At 37.8% G+C, this 22,504-nt stretch overlaps 1 protein-coding gene across 3 annotated transcripts in view; it reads left to right on the top strand.

Moving 5' to 3' along the window:
* The window catches only part of TGFBR1 (transforming growth factor beta receptor 1), a 36,020-nt gene that overhangs the window by 7,094 nt on the left and 6,422 nt on the right, over nt 1-22,504 (top strand). For 2 of the 3 annotated variants that reach the window (XR_014849923.1, XM_085051755.1), the window contains exons 2-7: nt 609-860; nt 1,217-1,459; nt 7,828-8,058; nt 15,138-15,305; nt 15,841-15,997; nt 21,971-22,095. Coding sequence is in view for 2 of the 3 variants with exons in the window: in XM_085051755.1 (XP_084907881.1) it covers nt 609-860; nt 1,217-1,459; nt 7,828-8,058; nt 15,138-15,305; nt 15,841-15,997; nt 21,971-22,095 (1,176 nt within the window). In the remaining variant the exon portion in view is untranslated. Of the gene's footprint in view, nt 1-608; nt 861-1,216; nt 1,460-7,827; nt 8,059-15,137; nt 15,306-15,840; nt 15,998-17,980; nt 18,100-21,970; nt 22,097-22,504 lie in introns of those variants that run through there. The other variant, XM_085051757.1, reaches the window with a different exon arrangement.

The raw sequence follows: 22,504 nt of genomic DNA, 5'->3' as shown, positions 1-22,504 counted from the left end.
TGTCTTCATAAATCACAAGTCTAAACCGCATTCTGCTTCTGTGAAAGGTTCATGCAGGGTTTGGTTTTTAATGGCGATTAAGCTGCTATGTGCCCTTTTGTTGCAAAATGGAAATCATCAAGTAATGCATCACATATTAGTCTTGGGTAACCAGCAACATCATGTTTGTCACTTTCTAAAGCTGTATCTGTGGTTATTGTTTTTTTAAAAAAAAAGGGGGCATTATTTGTATTTAGTTTGAAAATAGAACTGTGTGCTGTGGAGGATACAATGCTGTTTTAAAAAAACTAGATATTTTGTAGGAGGAACTGTAGGGGTGCTTCTTTATCTGGAGGAGCAGCTAGGATTTTAGTCTTTGTCTTTTAATACGTTATTGTGCAAGGAGAGATGACTTCAGAGTTAAATTTTATTTTCTTCTGCTCATCTTCTAAAATTTTTTGTCCCGCTAAAAAGCCCTGTAGTGTTGTTTTTTTAGTGTTAACAGTTCTGTGTTTACGTAACCAAAATGGCCTTCTAGCATTTTGAATTTGTATTTCTTTAGTCATTCAAATTGTCTCTCAACTCAGAACATGTACCAATAGCAATTAATGTTTTTTTTCTCAATACAGAATTAGAGTGTTACTGCCAGCTATGTACAAAAGACAACTTTACTTGTGTGACAGATGGAGTATGTTTTGCCTCAGTAACACGAACTGCAGACAAAATAATGCGCAATAGTATGTGTATAGCAGAAATCGATCTGATTCCCCGCGACAGGCCGTTTGTTTGTTCCCCCTCCAACAGAGAAGGAGTCCATACTGTGTCTCATTGCTGTAACACACCTCTCTGCAATAAAGTAGAGCTTCCAGTTCCAACACCAGGTAAGCGGGTTGGGGTTTCTGCTTTTTTTGTTTGTTTGATTTTATTTTTCATTTTTTCAAACAAAATTCTGTAGGTAAATTTGAAGGCCTAAAGTACACCTTAGATTCTGCAAAGACAATTTCATTATATTTGAACAAGAATTGTAGTTTTCTGAATAGGGATGTTAGGGACCGTTTTGAAGACTTAAATGAAAAGTGCTTTTGTCTTTTGTAGTACTTATTTTGACTCTTGAAAAAGTTACTGTGCAAAAGTTTTAACAAATACATTGAAATAATTTGAATGTTGCTGTGGGATACTATAAATTTAGTAGCATAAAAGGAAATTATTAGTTTTACCATTTTATTTTAACTCTTAGGCCCTACTCCAGGAAAACCAGCTTCTAACTTAGGACCTGTGGAATTGGCTGCTGTCATTGCTGGACCTGTCTGCTTTGTCTGCATTTCACTGATGTTGATTCTATATCTTTGTCATAATCGTACTGTAATTCATCATCGTGTGCCAAGTGAAGAAGACCCTTCATTGGATCGTCCTTTTATATCAGAAGGAACTACCTTAAAGGATTTAATTTATGACATGACAACTTCAGGCTCTGGATCAGGTAATGTCATGCTTCTAGTGGTAATTATTCTGCACTTAAGAGCCTTGTAAGACATCTATTTTTTTAATACTGTCAAATCTACTGAAACTTACAATTAACTGGAGAAAATACTAGAAAAGCAACTTCCGTGTACATTCATTCAATGTTAGTGAAGATTCAATGTATGGAAATAAGTGAAATAGAAGAAACACTGAATTGTTGCTGCTGTTCCTTATCATTCTCAGAGTAGCCTGATATATATAAATTATATAATGCAGGGAATATCACAGTCATCTATTGTAGATGTTTTGTGTCCTGTAAGGCTTTTTGTTCTGTACAGCCTATCTAAACTACCATCTTCTGTGGGTTTTTTTGATAATTTTGTGAGGGTTTTTTTAGCTTTAAATTGAAACTTAATTTATAGATGTAGCTATTGGTGTGTGAAGAATATAACAAATTCTGAGCTAGTATTTTAGCCAGGCATTTTCTTACAGAAGATATTTTTCACTTGCAAATAGGCATTTCTGTGTATAGAATGGATGCAGCCTGCAGACCATGTTTGATGAATGTCTATCCCTGGATTTCATTTTTCTTTTGTTTTAATTCTGACTTGAAGAGATGTTGCTCTGGGACGATGAGGCATTAGCCTGTTCACTGTATATAGTCTCTGCTATTGTAGCCCTGACCATAGTTGTTTACAGGATTATGATGGTCTGTGTCATGGAAATGTGGTTTAATAGGTGTTGGTAGGGAATGATGTGCAAGGTAAATCATTGCATAAATTAATTGATCTCTGGTCTGTGTTAAGGTGAGAGACATCAAATTGTGTACTGCAACCTTTTACCAGCCTTCTACTATGTAAGAAGTTTAAATAACTTAATACTGAAAATTATTCCTACTACTTCCAAACATATGTGTTGAAACATCCATGCCCTTTCAGAACACTTTCTGTAAAGAAATACTGGTGTTTGATTGTCAGCTGCTGAATCCTTTACTTTCCCAAAAAAATTAAAACAACAAAACCCAAGCATCTAGGTTGTGTTTCTTTCCTAAGGGCAGTAATTGGTAAAACTTTTAAGAGTCCATTGCTTCGTCAAATAAAATTAATGTAACTTGCTGAACATGTTTAAAATCTAGATCATATCCTCACTAAAGAAGATGAGGTTGCACTAGGTGTATAGGCAGTTACGTTTCAGCTGAGAAAGCTTTTGTGTGTCCAAATAAGATTTGATCATGTTAAGGGTAAGCTGTTCTCTGGTTAGAACAGGAGTTTTAGTAATTTATGTTTTTCACAATTTTCTCATTTACTAACAGGATTAACTAAGTCAAATAATGCAAGTGATTAATAGAACTTCCAATATATGGCTAGAGCTTGATAAATGCAAATGCTGGGCTTAGGCCTCCAGTTACGTTTGTTCTAGGAGGGGTATGCAGAAGTCATAGACATAGATAATATGGCGTCAGAGATCTACATACCTTGGAATGTGGAAAGATTTGATGTATATAGTTGTTACATATATGTTGTATATATAATTGTTACATTGTCTACTTAATGTCTGCAGATACTGACTTTTCCTAAGGAAGACTAAAAAAAAATTAAAATTCAAACTTGGTTGTCAATTGTCTTTTTCATTCATTATCACGAATATTCCTCCTTTTTTCTTCTAGCCTTCTTACCTGTGGTGCTTCTGAACCTCTCTATTTGTTTAAAAACTCTGAAAGTACTCCTTCAAAATAAGCTTTTGAAAAGTAGAGAATCCAAGTTAGAAGAAACTTTATAGTCTTCTTCTCTAGCAAATGGCTGGAAACTACTGACTCTTCCCCTGCCTATTTGCAAATTACCCTTTAAGTAAAAGGAGCATGCTAGGGAATTGCTAAGCTTTCATAGCTGAATTCAGGGCACTCATGGTGGTGTAGACTCCCAGAGCACCTGACCTACTATGGTATTTGAGCATTGCCTGCTGGTGAATGCTTAGAGGAACAAAACCACCAAGTGTGGTTGAGTTTGTCTTATCCCTAAGGAAGCCTCTTCACTAATTTGCTTTTATGCTTGAAAGGCTGTAGAATAAGGCTGAATGTTTCCTTAAAAGGGATCTTTTAACTTCAGCTGCTGTGAGGTCCGTGTTGTTGAGCTGTTTGTAAGACAAGTATGAGCCTTATTTAGTGTTCTCTGTTTCAAACTGGAGATGCTTCAGGTACTTGCTTTCTGTACTGTTGGCAGTGTGTGTACTTGCATTGACTTGTCACTTTGTCTCAAAATTAGTCAATCAATGACTATACAAATCCACTGTGCCCTAGCACCTGAATTGATTTTTGTATCTCCTGAAGTATGCCTACAGCATCTGAATCTCATTGAAATGTATATTTTAATCCAGACTTTGTGTACAGCACATTTAAAGTTGGGAATACTGTACCTTTATGTAAGAAACTGGGGTTAGGGTTAAAGAAAAGGGTCTCCAAAGGGAGAAAAGTCAGAGCTCCTAGTTAAAACAGTGCTTAACCCTGTCAGAAAGTGAACTGTGTGAAAGGGATGGTGTTGGGACAAGAGGTTGCAAGAACACAATGGAAATGTACAGAACAGGCAAAATAATCCAGACACAAGAGGCACAGTTAAGGAAGTGTTTAGTTTGGTGACCCAAAGGCCATGTTTGCTTTTAAATTCATGCAGAGGGAGCAGAAGAGCTCATAGCAAAATAAAAAGGATTCTATGAATTTTGTTAATTTGGTATTCTCTGATGAGAAATGTATAAAACAGAGAAATAATCAAAGCTCTAAATATGAGCTTCCTATTCTGATCAAAAGGAAGTAGGATTCATTTGCTGCAATGACGAATAGTAAGCTGCTACTAATTATTCGGTCTTGACTTACGTTAGTGATGCCATGTTGTTCCATTACGAACAAGACATGATACAAGGAGATACTCCATGAAAGGAATTAATGGAACATCTAAAATAGATCCTTCTAGGGAAGCTACAGCTTCTAAGAGAAGGATTTTACAGTCCTGTGGAGCTGAGAATGATTTTCAGATCATGATGCAAATCTCTAAATATGAACTACATATTGTATAGACAGATGGGGACGCCCATCTGTTACTGTCTTAACTCACAAATGACGAAGTAACTTAGTTGCAAGGGAGTAGGAAGAATTGCCTCCAACAGAGGAGAAGCTTTGGATGGTAATGGTAGGCGACTTCCAGCAGGAACTTAAGCACTTTAGAAATCCAAAGGATCACAGAAATCAATGCAAATTGAGTCAATTGAAGTGAGTGTAAAGCTCCGTAAAAGCTATTTTGCAATTCATACAAGCTTGAAGGAAAAGAGGTTTTTCACAGTTCATGGAATGGGCTTTTTTATTACTCATCAGAGGAAGTCTTCTGGGCAGAGACTTACGAACAAGAACAAAATTCTAGCAGCTGCTTTTGTTAGCTACCTGTCGTGGTCTAGAACTTAATTCCTGAATTAGCCAATTGAGTTACAAACTTCTTATGCATTGGAAAGTCACTAAACTAATCAGAGTACACTTATGATATGGAAAAGAAAATGGATTCTTTTTTTGTTAGACTTTCTGAAGGCTTGAATATACTTTATGATATATGAAAATGATGATGAAGGTTTCAGGAATAAATTAAATGGCTGAATACAAAGTGTCAGACATTAAGCTGCTGTTGAATTTAGTATGGGCTTGAATTTTGTCATTCTCCTGATTGGCAAACTGGCTATGATCTTCATGCACAGTCAAAAGAAGGTGTAGCCAAGAGCTTAGAGTACAGTTGTGCCCAATGTGTATGTGAAAGGCTGAGGCTGTAGCTGTCTCCTGTGAGCTGCTTTTCAGGCAGTGTGGTTTACAGTACAGCAGTTGCTCAAGTTCCTGGTGATACAGGGCTGTGTTTATTCTCTAGCAAAAGGAGAACATTGCTCAGTTGCAGCAGAAAGTTTGTAATGAATTGCTATGAGTGCAAAATAAATATGGATTCCAATCTTCTGGAAGCAACAATAGTAATAGAAAGGCCAGTTTCAGACAAACAGAAGCAAGTTGAATCCTGTAAATACTGTAAAAATAGATGTAAGTGTAAGTGGGATAGATCACAGTTGGGTTTTTGTCATACAGTGACATGTTACTGTGATTGTTAGTATGGAAAACAGATAATCACTGAATGATTATATGCAGGTGCCTTTATTCTCGAGCTCGGTAAGCCAGGGTGACCATCTACCCAAATCTGACTTCCACATGGATTTGAAGCAAATACGGTTTTATACCTTCCCTTACAGAACAGTGATGTAATCATATGTTTATTATCAACTTATCATTGTTCCATTGTTTCCCCCCAAGCATGACTTTAAGCCCCCCTTCTCCCACAGTATTTCTGATTTATTTCGCAGGTGTGAATCCGCATCAGTTAACTAAAACAATCCCGATATTTTCTAAGCAATCTTCATATTCATGTCAGCCTGACCCTGTGCAAGCAGTTCTTACCTACTCCCGTTCCCCAAAGCCTTTTCTTAACTACCTCGATTTTTGAAACATTTTAACCCTATGTTAACATGATGAATAGGGGATTGTAATATAAAATTGAAATGCTTTCTGTCTAGAAGGTTTAGAGCAGTTCCTGATATCCTTGGACATACATTTTAAACAAGGAGAGATGTCTATAAATGGTGCAGCAAGTTGAGAGGAGTGCATCTGAACTTAAAAGTTCAGATCTGAAAGTAAAAATGTACAAACAGTTTTCTGATGCAACTGTAGGAAAAACATGGTAGGCCTATCACCCATGTCAGGTACACAAAATTAGCTTGTATTTGATGTTTGCCTGTAGTTTTTGCAGTAGTACAGAAATTCTAAGGAAGAAGCTTTCTCTGACCAATGATGTCAAGTCTTACATTTTCAGGGTTGAGTTTGGTCCTGTGGTTGTTCTAATCTGGCCTCTTCTGCATTTCAGAAATCTGGTGTAAAGAATGCAGGTTAGGCTTCACAGAAGAGCCTCTATAGTTTGGGCACGCAGCACAGTTCACCTGAGCACATCTATTGCAGGAAAAGTTTTAACTTTCTCGGTAGAAATTATTGCAGCACCTGACAATTATTAAGTTGCTGGAATGGTGCACATTTTTTTTTTCTTCTTTTCTTCATGTAAGTATGTTGTCAGCACAGACCATGCAGAAAATTCCTGTAGGTATAGACATTTTGAGGGGCTCTTCTGAACACTGCAGTGTTATAATTTGCTCTTTGAAGACTGAGACACAAGTGTGGCAATACTGTCAACCAGATCGGATGTCCTTCTAGTGGTGTCGTTAGCAAAGAATGTCCAGAGGTGGACAAGAATTAGTTATTTGAGCTATTGGTTGGGATTTATTTTCTATACCATAAGGAAATGCAGGTGTTCTATCAGCTATTGGAACAGTGATTATGGAGTAATAGATTACTTCGTAAAGTGTTTGGTTTAAGTGAAATAATCCTATACCAAAAGAGCTTATTGTAAGCAGATAACCTGGCTAATGCTTTCATCCAGCAGTGTAGTATCAGTGTGGAATCCAGTGACAAGCTCTGCAGTTATAACAGGAAAGATTTAAAATAAACAAAAGCCCAGCCTGGTTGAGGGATGCCAGTGCTGCTTGTTGTATAAAATTACTGAAGCATGTTAAGAGGTTCTCTGTGTTGAAAGCATGTAGATGTTCCACAGCTATAAAACCTTCATGAATGTAAACACTTTTCTCAATGATAATTACAGTGAGGTGCACAAGAATGGCCTCTAAAGTGGAAAGCTTGCATTGTGAGGATGTTTTCCTGTTTTACACTTGGGATTACTCAGAGGCTACTGGCATACTTGGGCATGAGTGTGGGTTTTCAGCAGTTGGTGTTGCTGTTAAGTGTGGTTTCTAAGTTTCTAAGTGTGTTAGAAATTGACTATTTAGTGATAAGCCAAGTAAACTAATCAGTAGCAAAAGTGCTCTCAAAGTGCTTTGTCAGGAGAATTGTGAGAAGATCCTTTTTCCAAAAATAAAGAAAAAAAACAGCCAAACCCCAAACAAGCAACCAAAAAAACCCATAATTCTGGTTCTGACTGCCTCTTTGTTGTTCATTTTTTTCATTTAAGTAAAACTTTATGGATCAGCAAGTGATAACATTCTTAACTGAAAGGAAATGTGTGCTGTGCTTTTAGCAATAGTATTTTGTAGCATAATGTCCTTGAGTACTTGTTACGCTGGCCTTTTAAGTGTGAAGGCAGGACCTTACCTATGTGCTTGCTAGCAGTTCTCAACAAGCAGTTAAAGTCTTACAGAGTATGTGCATTCTAAGAGAAATACCCTAATAGATTAGGATCTTATATTTGATATTTGGGATAAGTACTAATTTTTAGAGTGATATTTAAGATTAATGTAAAATCTTCTTTCTAGGTTTACCCTTACTTGTGCAAAGAACAATTGCAAGAACTATAGTACTTCAAGAAAGCATTGGGAAGGGTCGCTTTGGAGAAGTCTGGCGAGGGAAATGGAGAGGAGAAGAAGTTGCGGTGAAGATCTTCTCTTCAAGAGAGGAACGCTCATGGTTTCGAGAAGCAGAAATTTATCAGACAGTTATGCTACGCCATGAAAACATTCTTGGATTTATAGCTGCAGACAACAAAGGTTGGTGACACTATGAATTCATTTTGCTGATTCTGCACCTGGTCAGAATAGACAGTGCATGAAGGGGGAAAAAAAGTTGTGAGGATCCATTTAAAAGTAGCAAAAAATATTTTTGTTACTAGAGCAGTTCAGGGTTTGGCAGGCTTTTCAGTTGTTTAACGAAGGAAAAAAGTACATGTTTTTTTTCTGAAGAACATGCTTTGTTTAAATTTGTTAACAAAGCTTCGGTATAAAAAAGGAGATGCCTTATCCTGTGAGCCCACACATCTGCTGAATACTTGTGCCTGCCATTACCTCATAGCTTAATAATATAGATGTGTGGGACAGAAAGAGGTCATGTCCAATCCTGTTGTCCTGATATAAAGTAGGAGGTAGAGGATTTATTCATAAGGCTGAATTACGAGAGATTATTCTTTTAGAAGTCCAGTTAGAAAATAGATTGGAAAAATTTAATTAATTTTTTTTCCTAGTAGTAAAAAACTATACAGACTTCCTGAAGCTCTCCTGATAAGCCTTTAATTATCCACTAAGAGGAACCACATTTTCAACTTGATTTGTTGTGATTTCAGTCAAAGTTTATTGGATTTTCTTGGAGTTCAGTTAAAGATGCAAGAATCTGACAGAACCAAAAAAAAGTTTTCAATTTCTTTCATTAAGGGGAGCTAAGATGTTAAGATGCTGTTCCATTCAGTTATTTTCATCTGAAATTGTATGTTTTACCACAAATGGCCTTTGGCTTTCTCATGAAGAAAGCATTAACAGAAAATTCTGTTTCATTAGGGAGGAGTCAATAATTCACACACATGTTGGATTTTTAAAGGGCTCTCAGTTTTGTGGGAAATTCCTAAATGGTTTTAGTGAGGTTGAAGTATATGTGTAAAAAAGTTCTTTTTAATTACTATTAGATTAATTTCAAGTTTCTGTAACTGTATAAATCTGTAGAATTGGAACAGAATCCAAGAGATTGTGCAGAACACTTCTCCAGGAAAGGGTTCTCTGTAGTTTACTTGCTTCTAGCAGATGTCTCTGCAACTTATCCTCTAAGAGCTTGCAGATTGACACCATACCAGGCAACTTTTTTCTGCAGTTTATGATGCTTACCATTAGAAACTGTCTTATTTTCATGCCTAAAATTGTATTTGGGATTACCAGCACCTACACGAGCTTCAGTTTGCTGTGGTTGGCCTGGGAGAGTATCTGGAGCCTGGCTTTAAAATTAGATCAGCTGCATTAAAGTCATAAATGAATAGCCACCTCCGTAGAAGTTTTAGCTTCTATTTCTTACTTAAAAGTATAAAGAATATATTTCACCACCTCAGTTGTGACTTTTAACAAAATCCATCTGTGGTTAAGAATATCAGTGTCTCATTTTGCCTGAAACCTTGTCCCAAAAATACACTTGACAACTGTGCAGAGGAGGTATTAAAGAAGGTTTCCTGAGTGGGTGGGTTTTAAAAATAATTTCTTGATAGCTGGATTTGACTTGGCCCTCTTCAGTTTCCTTGTAGGATAATATAATGTGATATGAAATTGTTTCTGTTTTTTCTGTTAATTTGCTTTACATACAAAGAAGAAATCCTTAACTGATAGATCATGCCATTACGTGAGGTTTTAGGTCTTCAGGGTATCTTCTATACTGAGAACTAGTTGGTGTTTAGTTTTTGAAAAATAGCTAAAAATGTGTTTTGATAATGCTGCTATTCTTGACTGTATTTTCTAACAGTGTTGCTGTCTGAGCAGATGTAGAAAGCCATGTTATTATTTTTAACCCATCAATGCAGAATTAGCTCATTTAATAATCTTCTACATTCTCTCAGTGAGGAAATGCGTAGACACCTTGCTCCCTGGGCTAAGAATTCAGTCCTGAATACTGAAGAAGGTTAATACTTCAACTGTTGTTTAGAATACTTCAGACCACCTGTATCCCATTAAATGGAAGAACATAGAGGGACCATTATGGGGGTAGGTTTTCCAGTTAAGCACGTGCACTATCATGGTAGTGATATATGTCTTTAGAGACCAATGGCTTAAGAGCACCTGTGAACAGTCTTTCCTTGTAGATGCTGAAGCCAACTGATAAGTGCCTATGCAGTGCCGGGTGCCAGATGAAGTATTCATTCACCGCAATAATCTGTGGCGGGTTTGCATCCATTTCTCCATAGGGCAGACTTTTGAATGCATTCAGGAGTTACTATGGGCTACCTGGGATGCACAAAGTCATTAGACTGCAAGAATCTGAGGTATTGCAAAGATGACTGCAGAGATACAGGAGTACAAGTAATTTTAAAATTGGCAAAGGACTAGTACAGCAGAGTTGTAGAACCAAGTCATGCTGCATTTCTTGCTGCTGCTGAAGGCAATAATTAGGTCTTTCCTCTTACCCACAACTGCAGTTTTTCACAACTGCAGAGGAACATCTGGCTGGCTATTTACTGTAAAATTGTGGAAGGGGTTCCTTTGGGTAGGAGTGTGTCTGTTTAGATTAGAGCTTAGTGACTGAACTACTGTCTTCACTCCTTTTCCTACTACACTGTTTAGACAGTCCATGTGCCTTAATGGCACATTCTTCTACTTCCCCAGAGCTGTATCATGTTCAGAAGGCTACAAGAGCTGTTCTAACCTGTCTGCTTCCCATCCTGTAATCTACTGGGAAACAGGTGCTGCAGTTAAACCAGCTTGAAGGCTGAGAAGCAATGAATGAGTTTGACTGCAGTTGTGTTCTGCCTGACAGAGCATGAGTTTGTGTTCTGGGTAGTTCTTTGCATAGTGAGAAAGTATGTGCTAATGTCCAAATACTGCTAGGTCAAGGAAATTACTTTCAGGGCCATGTGTTGTCTTCTTTTGAACACGCAGCTTGGTTAGTGTGGGGGTTTTTTGTTTAGTCGTTTCTAACCCAGATACTTGAAGGTAAAGTGTATCAGGGACTACTTGCCTGTACTATTCTAGTAGCAGCAATAATTTCAGCAACCTCAGTTCACAGTACTAAGTGTTTCTCTGCATTAGCTGGCTGTAATCATAACTGTCTGTAGTCAAATTAAAATAAGGTGGTCTTGCGCTGCACACTTTCAGATAACTTTATGCACTCAAATACCTTGACTTCTCCATTCCTTCCCCTTAACTGAAAGCTGCACTTCCCTATATGAAAATTTGGTTCACTCAGAATACCTTTCATGGTAAGTAGATCAATAACATTCTGCAAAGAAATTAGCAGAATTCCTGCCTCTTGAGAAGTAGTATGTCAGCCAGTTATTCTTTTCGAAGCTCTGGCTGTAGCCTGAGAAGAAGGAATCTGCACAGGTCAAGTGCTTTTCATCATTTAATCAGATGACTGTGCCAATGTGATAGAGTCAAGCTGTTTTGCTAACAAAACACCAGGCATCCTCCAGTCACTGACAGAAGTGCCATCTCCATGAATATCTCATTTCTAAGAGATTTCTATTTGCAGATCCCATCTGAATCTGATCTTTTCACTGCTTTTTCCTGGGTATTTTTTAATGTTACATTATCTGCATGTCAAGAAAGGCTAAATCTCTGCTTGGAAACACTTTACTACACATCACAGAAAACATTTTTGTTTTGCTAGCTGTGATGTGAAAAAAACCCCATCACTTAAGTGATTTCAGTCAATTGAATATTAATGAAACTTGATTATATATTTGATATAGCAATTGTATAAATTCCTTTCATCAAGAGTCAGCTCTACAAAGATGGGTTTTGCTTGAACATCACTGATGTTTTTCTCAAACTGTTATCAGTCTTCTGACAATGAATCTGAAAGCTTCTTTACTCAGAATTTTTTTTTTTTGTTAATTATAGAAGGAAAACCTTTTACTTCTGAGTGATTTTGATGGTCTAAAATACTTTCAGGTCTCTAGAAATAGACGAAATAGCCATAATTAATATTTTAAATAGATTTCCGATAACACATGTAAATTTTTTTAATGTTTTTGAACCTTCTGAATTTGCTAGAGATTCTTGGTCATTGCATGTATATAACTAAATTAGATTACCCTGTCATGGAAGGCTGGGCTACTGTATGTAATTACTATTGAGTGTAATTACTTTTTCCTACCTGATAATGCAAATCCTGTGATTGAAAGCTTCATGGCAGATGCTGTTTACTGTGCAGCCAAAAATACTCAAAGTCAGGTTAATTATTTCTTGGTAATAATTAACTACTGTCAACAGTATAAGAAGACTTAAGTTTATTGTAACATGTTCTACTTAGAGTGCTAAACAAATGTATAGCTTGTCAAATATAGCAAGGCAAGGAAAACATAGTTGGTCCCTTCTGATAGCTGGACACTGGACCTATTGCTGCATTTCAGCTTGTCTGTAATTAATATTATTCATGTAGGTTTGGATGTAGCAATATCCCTTCTTAAAATCTGGTTGAAGGGCCACAAATACAGCATGTAATAGGAAAGAATCATAGTTCCTCTCAAGCTTAGCTTACCATCCAGTCTATATTTCTTGTTTGGAAGGAAGGTAAAAATTGAATATTAAAACTTGCAGGTAATAAATAAGATAAAACTTAAGTAGAAGGTGATCAGCAGCATATTCCCCTCTGAAGAGGGCACATAGAATTAAGGGGGGGACTTTATGCAAAGGCACTGTAGTCTTGAATCAAAACATTGGTAATTCTTAAGAAACTGACGTCTTTTAAAGAGCTATTTAAGCACAATAGGTCTGATGGACAAATTAAAATTCATTTCCTTACTTGTTGTCTAGTATAGACAGCTGCTGAGGTTATCCCACTCCTAAGAAACAGGAGAAGAAATCAAATACAGAACCAAGCAATGATTGTGTATGGTGTTAATGCCCAAGAGAGGATTATTTCAGGCAATGCAGGGTCCTAATTGATGAAGCAGTAGAATAAAACTGAGTGAAGAAAATGTTCTCAAGTGATAAGGTTAGTTTGCCTGGAACTTTTGCAGCTCTTTGGAGCTATATGTGACTATATGTATTTGAGAGCATCTTTTCCGAGCATGTGAACTCATACTTGTTTTCAATGGTTCTGTGAGATTGGTTTACAGAAAGCAATACTGTTGTACTGTTGGATTGACTCTTCAGAGACCATAATTCTCTTTGGAAACTCACATTTAATACTATGCTGAGTTCTCTGAGTTTGTGCTTGCATATTGCAAAGTAGCAAGAAATGCAGCAGTTCTAACTAGAAAATAATTCAAGGTATATTTTTCAAAAAATTCTTTATTCTTTTTTTAAAAAACAAAACTTAGGCATCCATTCTGTGGCAATAAAAGATTCTTCCTGCTGCAGTAGTAGCTTTTTACCAGTCTTTTATAGGTTGGAGCATGTGACTGGTTTGGGTTGGTTTTTTCCTTTCATTTTGGTGTTTTGGTGGTTTTTTTTTTTCCTGTTTGGTTTTTTTTCCTTTTCCACATAAACGACTTGTTTGAGAGCATTCTGTGGATGTAGCAAGCCAGAATTCTCTTTCCATTATGGGAATTATTTGAATGTGGATTAATGTTTTATTTCCTTACTCTGAAGTATTTGGAGGCCTTTTAATCTTTCTTTGTTTTCTATTTTATTTTATTTTATTTTTAGATTTTTTTTTTAAATGGCATCACTGGCTTCCTTAGACACATCCAAATAAAAAGGATGGTTGCATGTTTTCCCACCTGCACCAAAGTGTTTAGTTAAAGATAAGCACATGTACTTCTATAAAAGTAGTTTCTGTCAATCTGTAAAGTAGGTGTTTTGTATGTCTGGCTTTTCTGGGCAAGTGTGATCTTTGGAAACCAAAAATTTTTCGGTATATTTATGATAGAAAGTAACTTCTGAGCTTTCTTCCCCTTTTCGTGTTTATTTCATCAGTATTCTTTAGGGACTATCACATAATGACACATCTCTGACTTGTGATGAGTGTTCTCACTTGTTCTGAGATAACTGGGGATATATTCAAGATAGGAGTGCAACTGAAACTTTTTATGAGATAACTAGTCTTCTAAAGAGATGAAAGACACTTCTATAAAAGTAGCTGGCTATAAAAACATTTATAAAAACATTTCTCAAGTCTGCTATAGGAGAGTTGCTTTTATGACAAAACAAAACTGTAAAACCTATTTAAGGACAGGATTGTTCTTTTCTTGATGTATTTCTACTTAGGTAAAAAACACTTTTGCTCCCCTCTTGATTTGAATTCCTTTGATAGTCTTCTTTGTTTGGCTTTAACTTAAAGGTATTTTGTGTCCACCACTTTATCAATGTGAACAATTAAGTTCTTATCTGTCATTTGTATGCCTTGGGATGGCTACAAATGTATTGTGATCTGTCTTGTTTGTCATAGTTCAGTGAAAAGTCATACAGTGAACTGATTTCCTCAGTGTTTTTTGTTTTTCTTTGCCCTTGTGCCTCCTGGGAACCTCAGTTTTGGCTGGCAATTTAGAGGTCATCAGAGCTGGGATTTAACTTTATTCTTGACATCATGTGTCTGATTGCTGCTTGTAATCTTCTCCAGGAGGAAAAATCAGCCAGCTGCTGGTAACTGTGGAAATTGTCTCCTAGACTGAGAGCAGATAGGTTATGGGAAGAGTGAAGGAGTTAGGAAGCAAAGCTTGAAACGTGGTTTTTTTTTTGGTGGGGTTTTTTTGGGGGGGGAGGTTGGTTTTTTTGGGGGTTTTTTATGGTTAGCCTGGACCATGTTGAACTACATAGATAGCGCCAGGATTAGTTTTGTATCAAGCATTCAGCATTGTTCCCTGTCCCCACTCTCCAGTAAGAAAGTTAAGGAAGGGCAAGATCTGGCTAATCTGAATAGTTCACCCTGGATATCCACCACAGGATTATAGTGAAATCAGTTTTCTATGGTTTTTCTTTTAGTTTAAATAAAAGAATACTCACTAAACTGTTCAAAAGGTCTCCCTATGGTATTCCCAGCTCTTACAGAGGCTTTTAAATGTTACAAGGATAGCAGTAAAGATTTAAGAGTCTTAATTTGCTGATGTTACTTATAAAACATAATTTGTACTTCATAAGTGTTCTGATAAAGTGGAATTATAATGTTTATTTGGCTTCTGTGTGTGTGTGTGGTATTCATGCCAGTTTTCATTTTTCAGACAATGGTACATGGACTCAGTTGTGGTTGGTGTCAGACTATCATGAGCATGGATCACTCTTTGATTACCTGAACAGGTATACAGTAACAGTGGAAGGAATGATAAAATTAGCTTTGTCCACTGCCAGTGGTCTTGCTCATCTGCATATGGAAATTGTTGGCACACAAGGTAATCTTAACATTATTCTGCTTGTCATGTGGATAACACTGGTGGTTTTTTGTTGTTTTTTTCTAATGACACATAAGTCCCTCGTTGTATTATGTGATGATTTCCAAATCAGTAGAACTTCTTAATTTGAAAGGCTTTTTGCCTTCTATTCTCTGGTACGGCGATGTAACAAATGTAACACTTCTTCCTACAAAATAATCCTTCCTGTTAAAAGATGCCAAGTAATGGTGCATGTAGAGTCATCTTAACTTTGAGCTGAGACAAGGTTTGAGTAGGATGTGTGCACAATAAATACTTGCAGGAAGAGGGAAGGAGCAATAGAGTGGTGTAATACAGTAAACATGAAAGGCACTTTCCTGAATGGCCAGACAACCTACAGTGAGTGATTTCAGGAGGTACCCTGGTGCACATAAAGTGTCAGAGCTAGAAGGAATTCTTTAACCTCAAAGAAAATTTTGCACTAAGCTTAGAATAAAAGTGGGTTGGCTTTTTTTTTTTTTTTACAGATATGTTACTTCTATTTTTTCCTTTACAGGCAAACCAGCGATTGCCCACAGAGATTTAAAATCAAAAAACATATTGGTGAAAAAGAATGGAACGTGCTGCATTGCAGACCTGGGATTGGCAGTTAGGCATGATTCAGCTACAGACACAATTGACATTGCCCCAAACCACAGAGTGGGAACAAAAAGGTAAAATCATTTTGTGGTGTGTCAGGCAACTTTTATAATAAAATGCTTTGGGTTTTTTTGTCCAGTATAAATTCTTGTTGGTAGAAATATAAGCAGCAGGAAAACATAATGGTGGATAGAGTTCTTAGGCACTTCCTTGCTGGCTGGTATTTTAGTTAGTTACATGATAGGTGCTTTAAAAGCACATTGAATGTTGGCATGTGTAAAATACTGAAAACTTGCAAAGTAGAGCATAAGTATGTATTAAAACAATTAAGAGACTTCATGACTGATGGTTTTAGAGACTGCAGTGCTCTTTCTTTCTTCTTCTTGCTATGTGTTGCATGGAAATGTTACTAGCCCAGTCAGGAGGCTAAGACAGGGTATTGGTAGTGAAAGTAAAAAGATGGGTTTTTCAGTGTAAAGCCTGTGCTAGAACATACAAGGTGCAGAGTCTTGGACACAGGCTTTCTTGGAATCACATTTTTGAGAGAAATAGAAGAACTTAAAACAGTCATCTTTGTCACCTAATGCATAAATAGAATCTTAAAAGGATAAGTCAATCTCTTTTAAAAGCTTCTTCTGAATTTGGAAATACAGGTTTTTCTTGCCCTTAAAAGAATTCAGAGCTGTTTAACTCAGTCAGCACAAGTGCAATAAAACTTACTGTCAGTAACTTATCATTAAGGAATCATCAGACAATAATAACTGGAAGCTATGAATAAATTTCCCTTAGTAATCCATGCAGCTATACAGCATACAGAGATAGCAGCACTAACAGTGAACCACAGCTACCATTTTGGATGTAGGCAATGTTTTCTTCTTCTGATGCCTACAGGTTCAGTGCTATGTCAGACTGGAGTTTGGACACTGGTCATGAAGAAATGTGCGGCAGCCAAGCCCATATGACTTAGCAGTGTTGGAGAAAATTGTCTTGATGTTGTCCACTCTCCAGTGTATATATCCAAAATACTTTTTTTTAATATATCCCTCTAGTAAGCAATACTGCAGGGGAAGGGTCTGATTGGGGTTTTACAGTGAACTAGGATGCCCCTTGAGCTGTGTCTTTTTGGAAGGGAAAAAAACCCTACACATTATTTTAAGGCTCAGTTAACTAAAGCTTTTAGAACATGTACTGAAAATTTGTTTTACTGACAATTACTGAAGTTACTTTGTTCTAAAGCTCTGCTGTACTAGTCCTTTGCTGATTTTAAAGATACCACACAAATGGTCAGAAAAAATTTATTTTCTGAACTGGTCCTAGATTATAAGGTTCTGGATGTTGTTCCTTCTCAAAGTCTCCAGTAAACAGCAGGCTTACTTTGGAATTTGTCGTTGCAAATGTAGCTGTGTGCAGGGTGCATGCCATGTGTGTTTTTTGGATTTTCTACTGCAACTACATGCAAAGAAAAACAATGTACAAATCAGTTATTTTCTTTAGTCTAGTTGCTGGGGAAAGCATCCTTTCAGCTGTGTTTGTAGATTGCACTTACCAGGTCTGTTCTTGCATAGGCGTTATTAAATTGCTTGTTCATCTGCCTTACGGTTCTTCACAAGGGTAAAGCTGTAGCAACTCTTGCTTGCTGCAGTGGGCAGCAGGAGGGCTAAATCTTAAAAATCCCATTTTAAAGACATTAGTCATTTCTACCTCTCTAAAAATTGCTCATTCTTGTAAAAGGCTCAGTCCTTTCTTCTCCCTGTTGTGCATCCTTAGGTAAGTAACTCTGCACCTCTGATTAATTTTTTCATAGTTCAAGTCTTACCTGTTCAATGACAGTTTTAACTCCCATTGATTGCCACTGCTGGTACGTCTTCTGCACATGGAAGCTGTGTGTACAAGTTCAGGGAGATTTGACAAAGTCTGTATTTTTCTAATGATTGTTGTAAAACTGTATGTCTAAGGAGCAAGCAAATTTACTCTTGTGTGAGTGATCAAGGTGTTGAGTCAAACTGATGATCCCTTTTTCTGACTGAATTTTCTGACTTTATTTCTTTTCTGTTCAGAGGTTTAGCTTTACCAGAGGGTGTGAACTGTGTGCTTTCACAGCTCAGCCTCCAACATAAAGCAGGGAACGTGAGCTTTAAACTGAGAAGGAAATAGAATCCCTCTCTCACTCCCTGAGGCAAGTAAAAAAACCCCTCATTCTCTTTCTTTTTATTTTTAGAAGTGTGGCCCAGCTGTTATTTTTGATAGTTCAAATAGGCTGTGTTTTAAAAGAAGCTTGGCAGCAAATTCTTGCCCTGGGTGCTTTGCTGAAGTTTACCTAAACTAAATATTGTCAGAATTCTGCCTTGTGGCGTATAGGCCTGATGAAGGGAGATGCCACACATGTTGCATATGGGTCTGTTTGATGACACCAAGTTCCCTGTATGTTGTACAAGAAATTTAGACAACTGATGCTGAGCCTTTGGACTAAAAGAGATGGGAGAAAGAAGTCAACAGGGACCCAAAGTTTGGCAAGACAATGCTCAACATACTTTGTATACTTCTTTGTAGACTTATCCTTTCATTCTTGGATGATACTTCAGACCTTGTTCAGAAGGTCAGAGTTACTCTATGGAACAGTGTTGCTCTCTCCAGAACCTAAGATACCGTTTCTGCCAAGCAATGTATTTCCAACACATAACCTGACAAGGATATACCTGCTTCTCTCCCTTTTGTCTGACAGCCATGAAATGGCTGATCTGATGACCTCACTACATGACCTCCTTTCCTTTCACCTCTCTTGTTCCAGCAATAATCTCTCAGGCTTTGTGAGCAGTCAGTCACTATTCTGTCATGGAAACCAAAGCCAATCTAAACGCATTGATGGAGGATCATGGTAAGAGGTCAATTTGCCAATAAATTCAATGGTAGTCACATTGTGGGAAGACAGGATTTTTTGCCACATTCAGGCCTCTTTGGTCTTTCCTGTTAAAACCCTTGTTCTTTGGATGACACAGAAACTGAGAATCTCCTTTACTACTTGTTTATGTGTTTCTGGCTGACATTTTGCACCATGGTTAGGGGTTTTGGTTTGTTGTTTTTTCAGGTCCATCACTCTTTTCATTCCCATGTCGTCTCAAGATAGATCAAAGATTCTTTCTGCTAGGCTCCAAGATAATCACTTACAGTGTCAAGAACATGAAGTAGCATAAGAGTATCCAATAACACAAAATCCTTGGAGAGTATTAAAACATTCACCACAATCTTGCATTCTTGATTAAAATGTTTTTCATATGGGTGGACCAGAATAATTTGAGCCTCTTCCATATCAAAGATTGTGGTAATACTTAATATTCCACTTCCATTCAATAAATATGGTGAAAGTAAACCTTACATTCAACTTCAGACAGTTGTTCTGTGCTTGTGCTGTGTTTATTCCTTGTGAGGAATTTGTATGCTTTAGGAGAACTGTCAGGTCAGAGAAGTTGATGAAGTTCTGCATAGTTGAGAACAAATCCAGCTATTGGTTGCATTTTTTCACTTATCTTGATAGCCCTTGCTTCCTTATGTCAATGTAATTTTTGTGAGACACATTAGTGCTGAGGGACTTCTGAAAGGTGTGATAGTCCTGAAATTTCTTATAAGTACTATGTCTTGTATTCCACCTACCATCCCTGGTACTGGAAAAGAAAATCCTACTATGATATTGATTAAAGAAGTAGAGCTATTGCCTGGCACTGTATCCCACTCCAGTAATATGCACATGTTGCTTTTTTACCAGTCAACACTGCTCTCCAAAGCCCTGGTGCCACTGTTGGCTGGTTTCATTGACATGTCAGCTTGAGGCTGCTGGGGCAGTGATGTGGAAAACCACACTGAACTCTGCCAAACAGCACATACTGGATTTAGCTGCCAGAACCCTACCACAATGAGAGAGCAGTGCTACAACTGATGTTGACTTGATGCAGCAAATGCCATTCATTCTTTCCAGCAGCCAGTGGGGATGCTGCTATCAGTAGCTCTTGCAGTAAGGTCCGCACTCCCATTTTTTTTGCTTGATGTTCCACTGTCAGACTTAGTCACTTAAACAAGGTAACAACCACTTGGATGCCATGACCCGTTCTCATGGGAAAGTTTGTTACAGATTTTTCTTGTTGCAGGAAAAATGACCACAGTTGCTAATTTGCATCCCAAATAGCATTTACTACTTAAAAAAAAAAAAAAAAGCCTGGCATGGTTTAAGGTGGGACTTGCAGACTGTATGATGAAGAATCAGGTACTGCAATGGCAGTGAGCCTTTGTTCTCAAGAAATTTTTAACAATGCTGGTTTCTTAACCAGCACTTCACATCTATGCCTCCTCCAGGCTTGTTAGGAGATGTTTTAAGTGGCTGCTATAATTTGTCAGGTTGCATGAACTGGGTCTTCCTCCTGTCTGACCTCTGGAGCCCAGCTGGTGTGTCCCAAAGGGTTTGGGGGTCTGTTCATCTGAAGCCCATGGCTGTGGCTGCTGCTTTCTTCCTTGGGATCCAACCAGTTATACACAGACACATACAGTACTGACAGGGCTGATTATACAGATTGCTGTGCACCATGTGCTGTCTTCAACACCCACATAAAACATGTCAGAACTTGTATAAAACATAAGTATAGACAGCCAAGTCTCTTTCCTTCTCTTCAGCGGATCAGGATTGAACTTTGTTAGTGAAAGTACTTATTCCTGCAGCCTCACAACTCCGTGCATATTTATGAATCCACATCCTTCCAAGGCTTGCTGTGTCTAATGCCCTTTCCTATGCTCCATGGATCTCCTACTCCCCAGCTGGCTTAATGCACAGCAGCAAACAGAGGATAAACTTATAGGCACACCTTCATGCATGGATTCCCTCAAATACCAGCATGGACCCTTGACATGGCAAACATCCCTGCCTGGGCTGCTTGGTTGCTGGCTAGACCAGCTTGAAAGTTGTTAGTTAATTACAACCCTGCACACGGGCCGTGCAGGGTTGGGGAAATGCAAACCTTCTGGCCCACCCCATAAGTTGGCACCCAGGCACAGAGACCTTACACCCTCTGACTCCCATGCCACTTATTAGTGCCAAGAGACCCTTACTCTGTTTTTCTCATCCCCTTTCTCCCTGTAGCTGGGACATTTCAGCTGTGACTGTGAAACCAGTGATCTGTGGTCCCATTTCAGTAGCTGAAGCAGAGACACTCATTTGCTCCAGTTGTTATCACTAGGGCTTCCTTCACCTTGTGTCAGACTACAGTTGCTGGCCCAGAATTCATTCACACTGGTCCCCCTACAGTAGCTTCAGATATGTGCTCTTACCACCTCCAGACATGTGATCCTAGGATCTGTAGTCCCCCTTCTCTCTAGTTTCAGCTTCCTCCCTTGTCCTGCTCCAGATGCTAGACCTGAATGGGCTCATGCCTGCCTGCAGCTACTGACATACAGTTCTTACAAAACATGTGCATGTGGAGTTGGGAGTGAGATTACACAGAATAGTTAAGATTTAATAAAATAGAGTACACTGGTGAGCATGTGTAGACTGACAACCTCTTATGCAGCTGGCCCCTTTGCAACCCTTTTGTATCTATTGCCCCACTTCTGTTCTGTTTCTCCAAAACATTCCTTGATTAGCATTGCACAGTTCCATGGGCCTCCCTTGAATATCCTCAATCCTTATGCTCTTCTTGTTTCCCATTTATTAGCAGTTAAAATGTCCAGACTGCACCTCTCTAAAGGTATGCCAGCAGTTTCTTAATAGCCTACCAGTTAGCAGCTGGAGACTTTTGGTCTTTGTCTCATCATTTGGCCCTTGTCTATCAGGTTTATGGCTCTACTTGTTTATTGTTTCACATTTTACTTATTCCCCCTATTTCTTTGCTTGTTCCTTACATTTACATTGAAATGTCGCTGATTGGATAACCAGAGAATGAAGTAGATTTTCCTTTGTCTCTTTTTCCACAAAAATACATTATTTTGGGTTTGAGCTGATCAGTATTGCTGAACTTTTTCTACTCTTAAGTGTTCATGAAATATTTTTTTTTCCTTTTTGCAAACAGGTACATGGCTCCTGAAGTTCTAGATGATTCCATAAATATGAAACATTTTGAGTCATTCAAACGAGCAGACATCTATGCAATGGGATTAGTGTTTTGGGAAATAGCTCGGCGGTGTTCAATCGGTGGTACGTGACAATCTTTACAAAATGGGACATATTAAGGAATTAGAAGTAACTTATCCAAACTTACTTAGGTTCTGAAAACAGTTTGCTTGAAAAACAGTGCAAAGTAATTGCCAGTATATCTCAGGCTTTCTAATTGTTAATCCTGTAAATGATAACTGATCTATTCAACTGCTTTCTAAATTGATGAGCCATACCTGTTGAAGAAAATAGGAAATATTTTTGTCTGTTAATTTTTTTTTCTAAATACTTACATAGAGGGGAGAAAAGAGTAAAGCTAAATGTTCTTGTGAGCAAGGGGCAAACACCATGAGACCTAGCTATAATGTGTTCAGATAAAATCTATACCTTGTTTAAAATGCTGTTAAATATAATATGCTGTGAAGAAGCATGTGTTAAGTATAGGATATGA

This window comes from Lichenostomus cassidix, chromosome 2, assembly GCF_008360975.1.
Source record: "Lichenostomus cassidix isolate B80296 chromosome 2, HeHo_3.0, whole genome shotgun sequence".
NCBI lineage: Eukaryota > Metazoa > Chordata > Aves > Passeriformes > Meliphagidae > Lichenostomus > Lichenostomus cassidix.
Note: the sequence above shows the minus strand (reverse complement) of the source record. Positions and strands in the feature narration are given on the sequence as shown.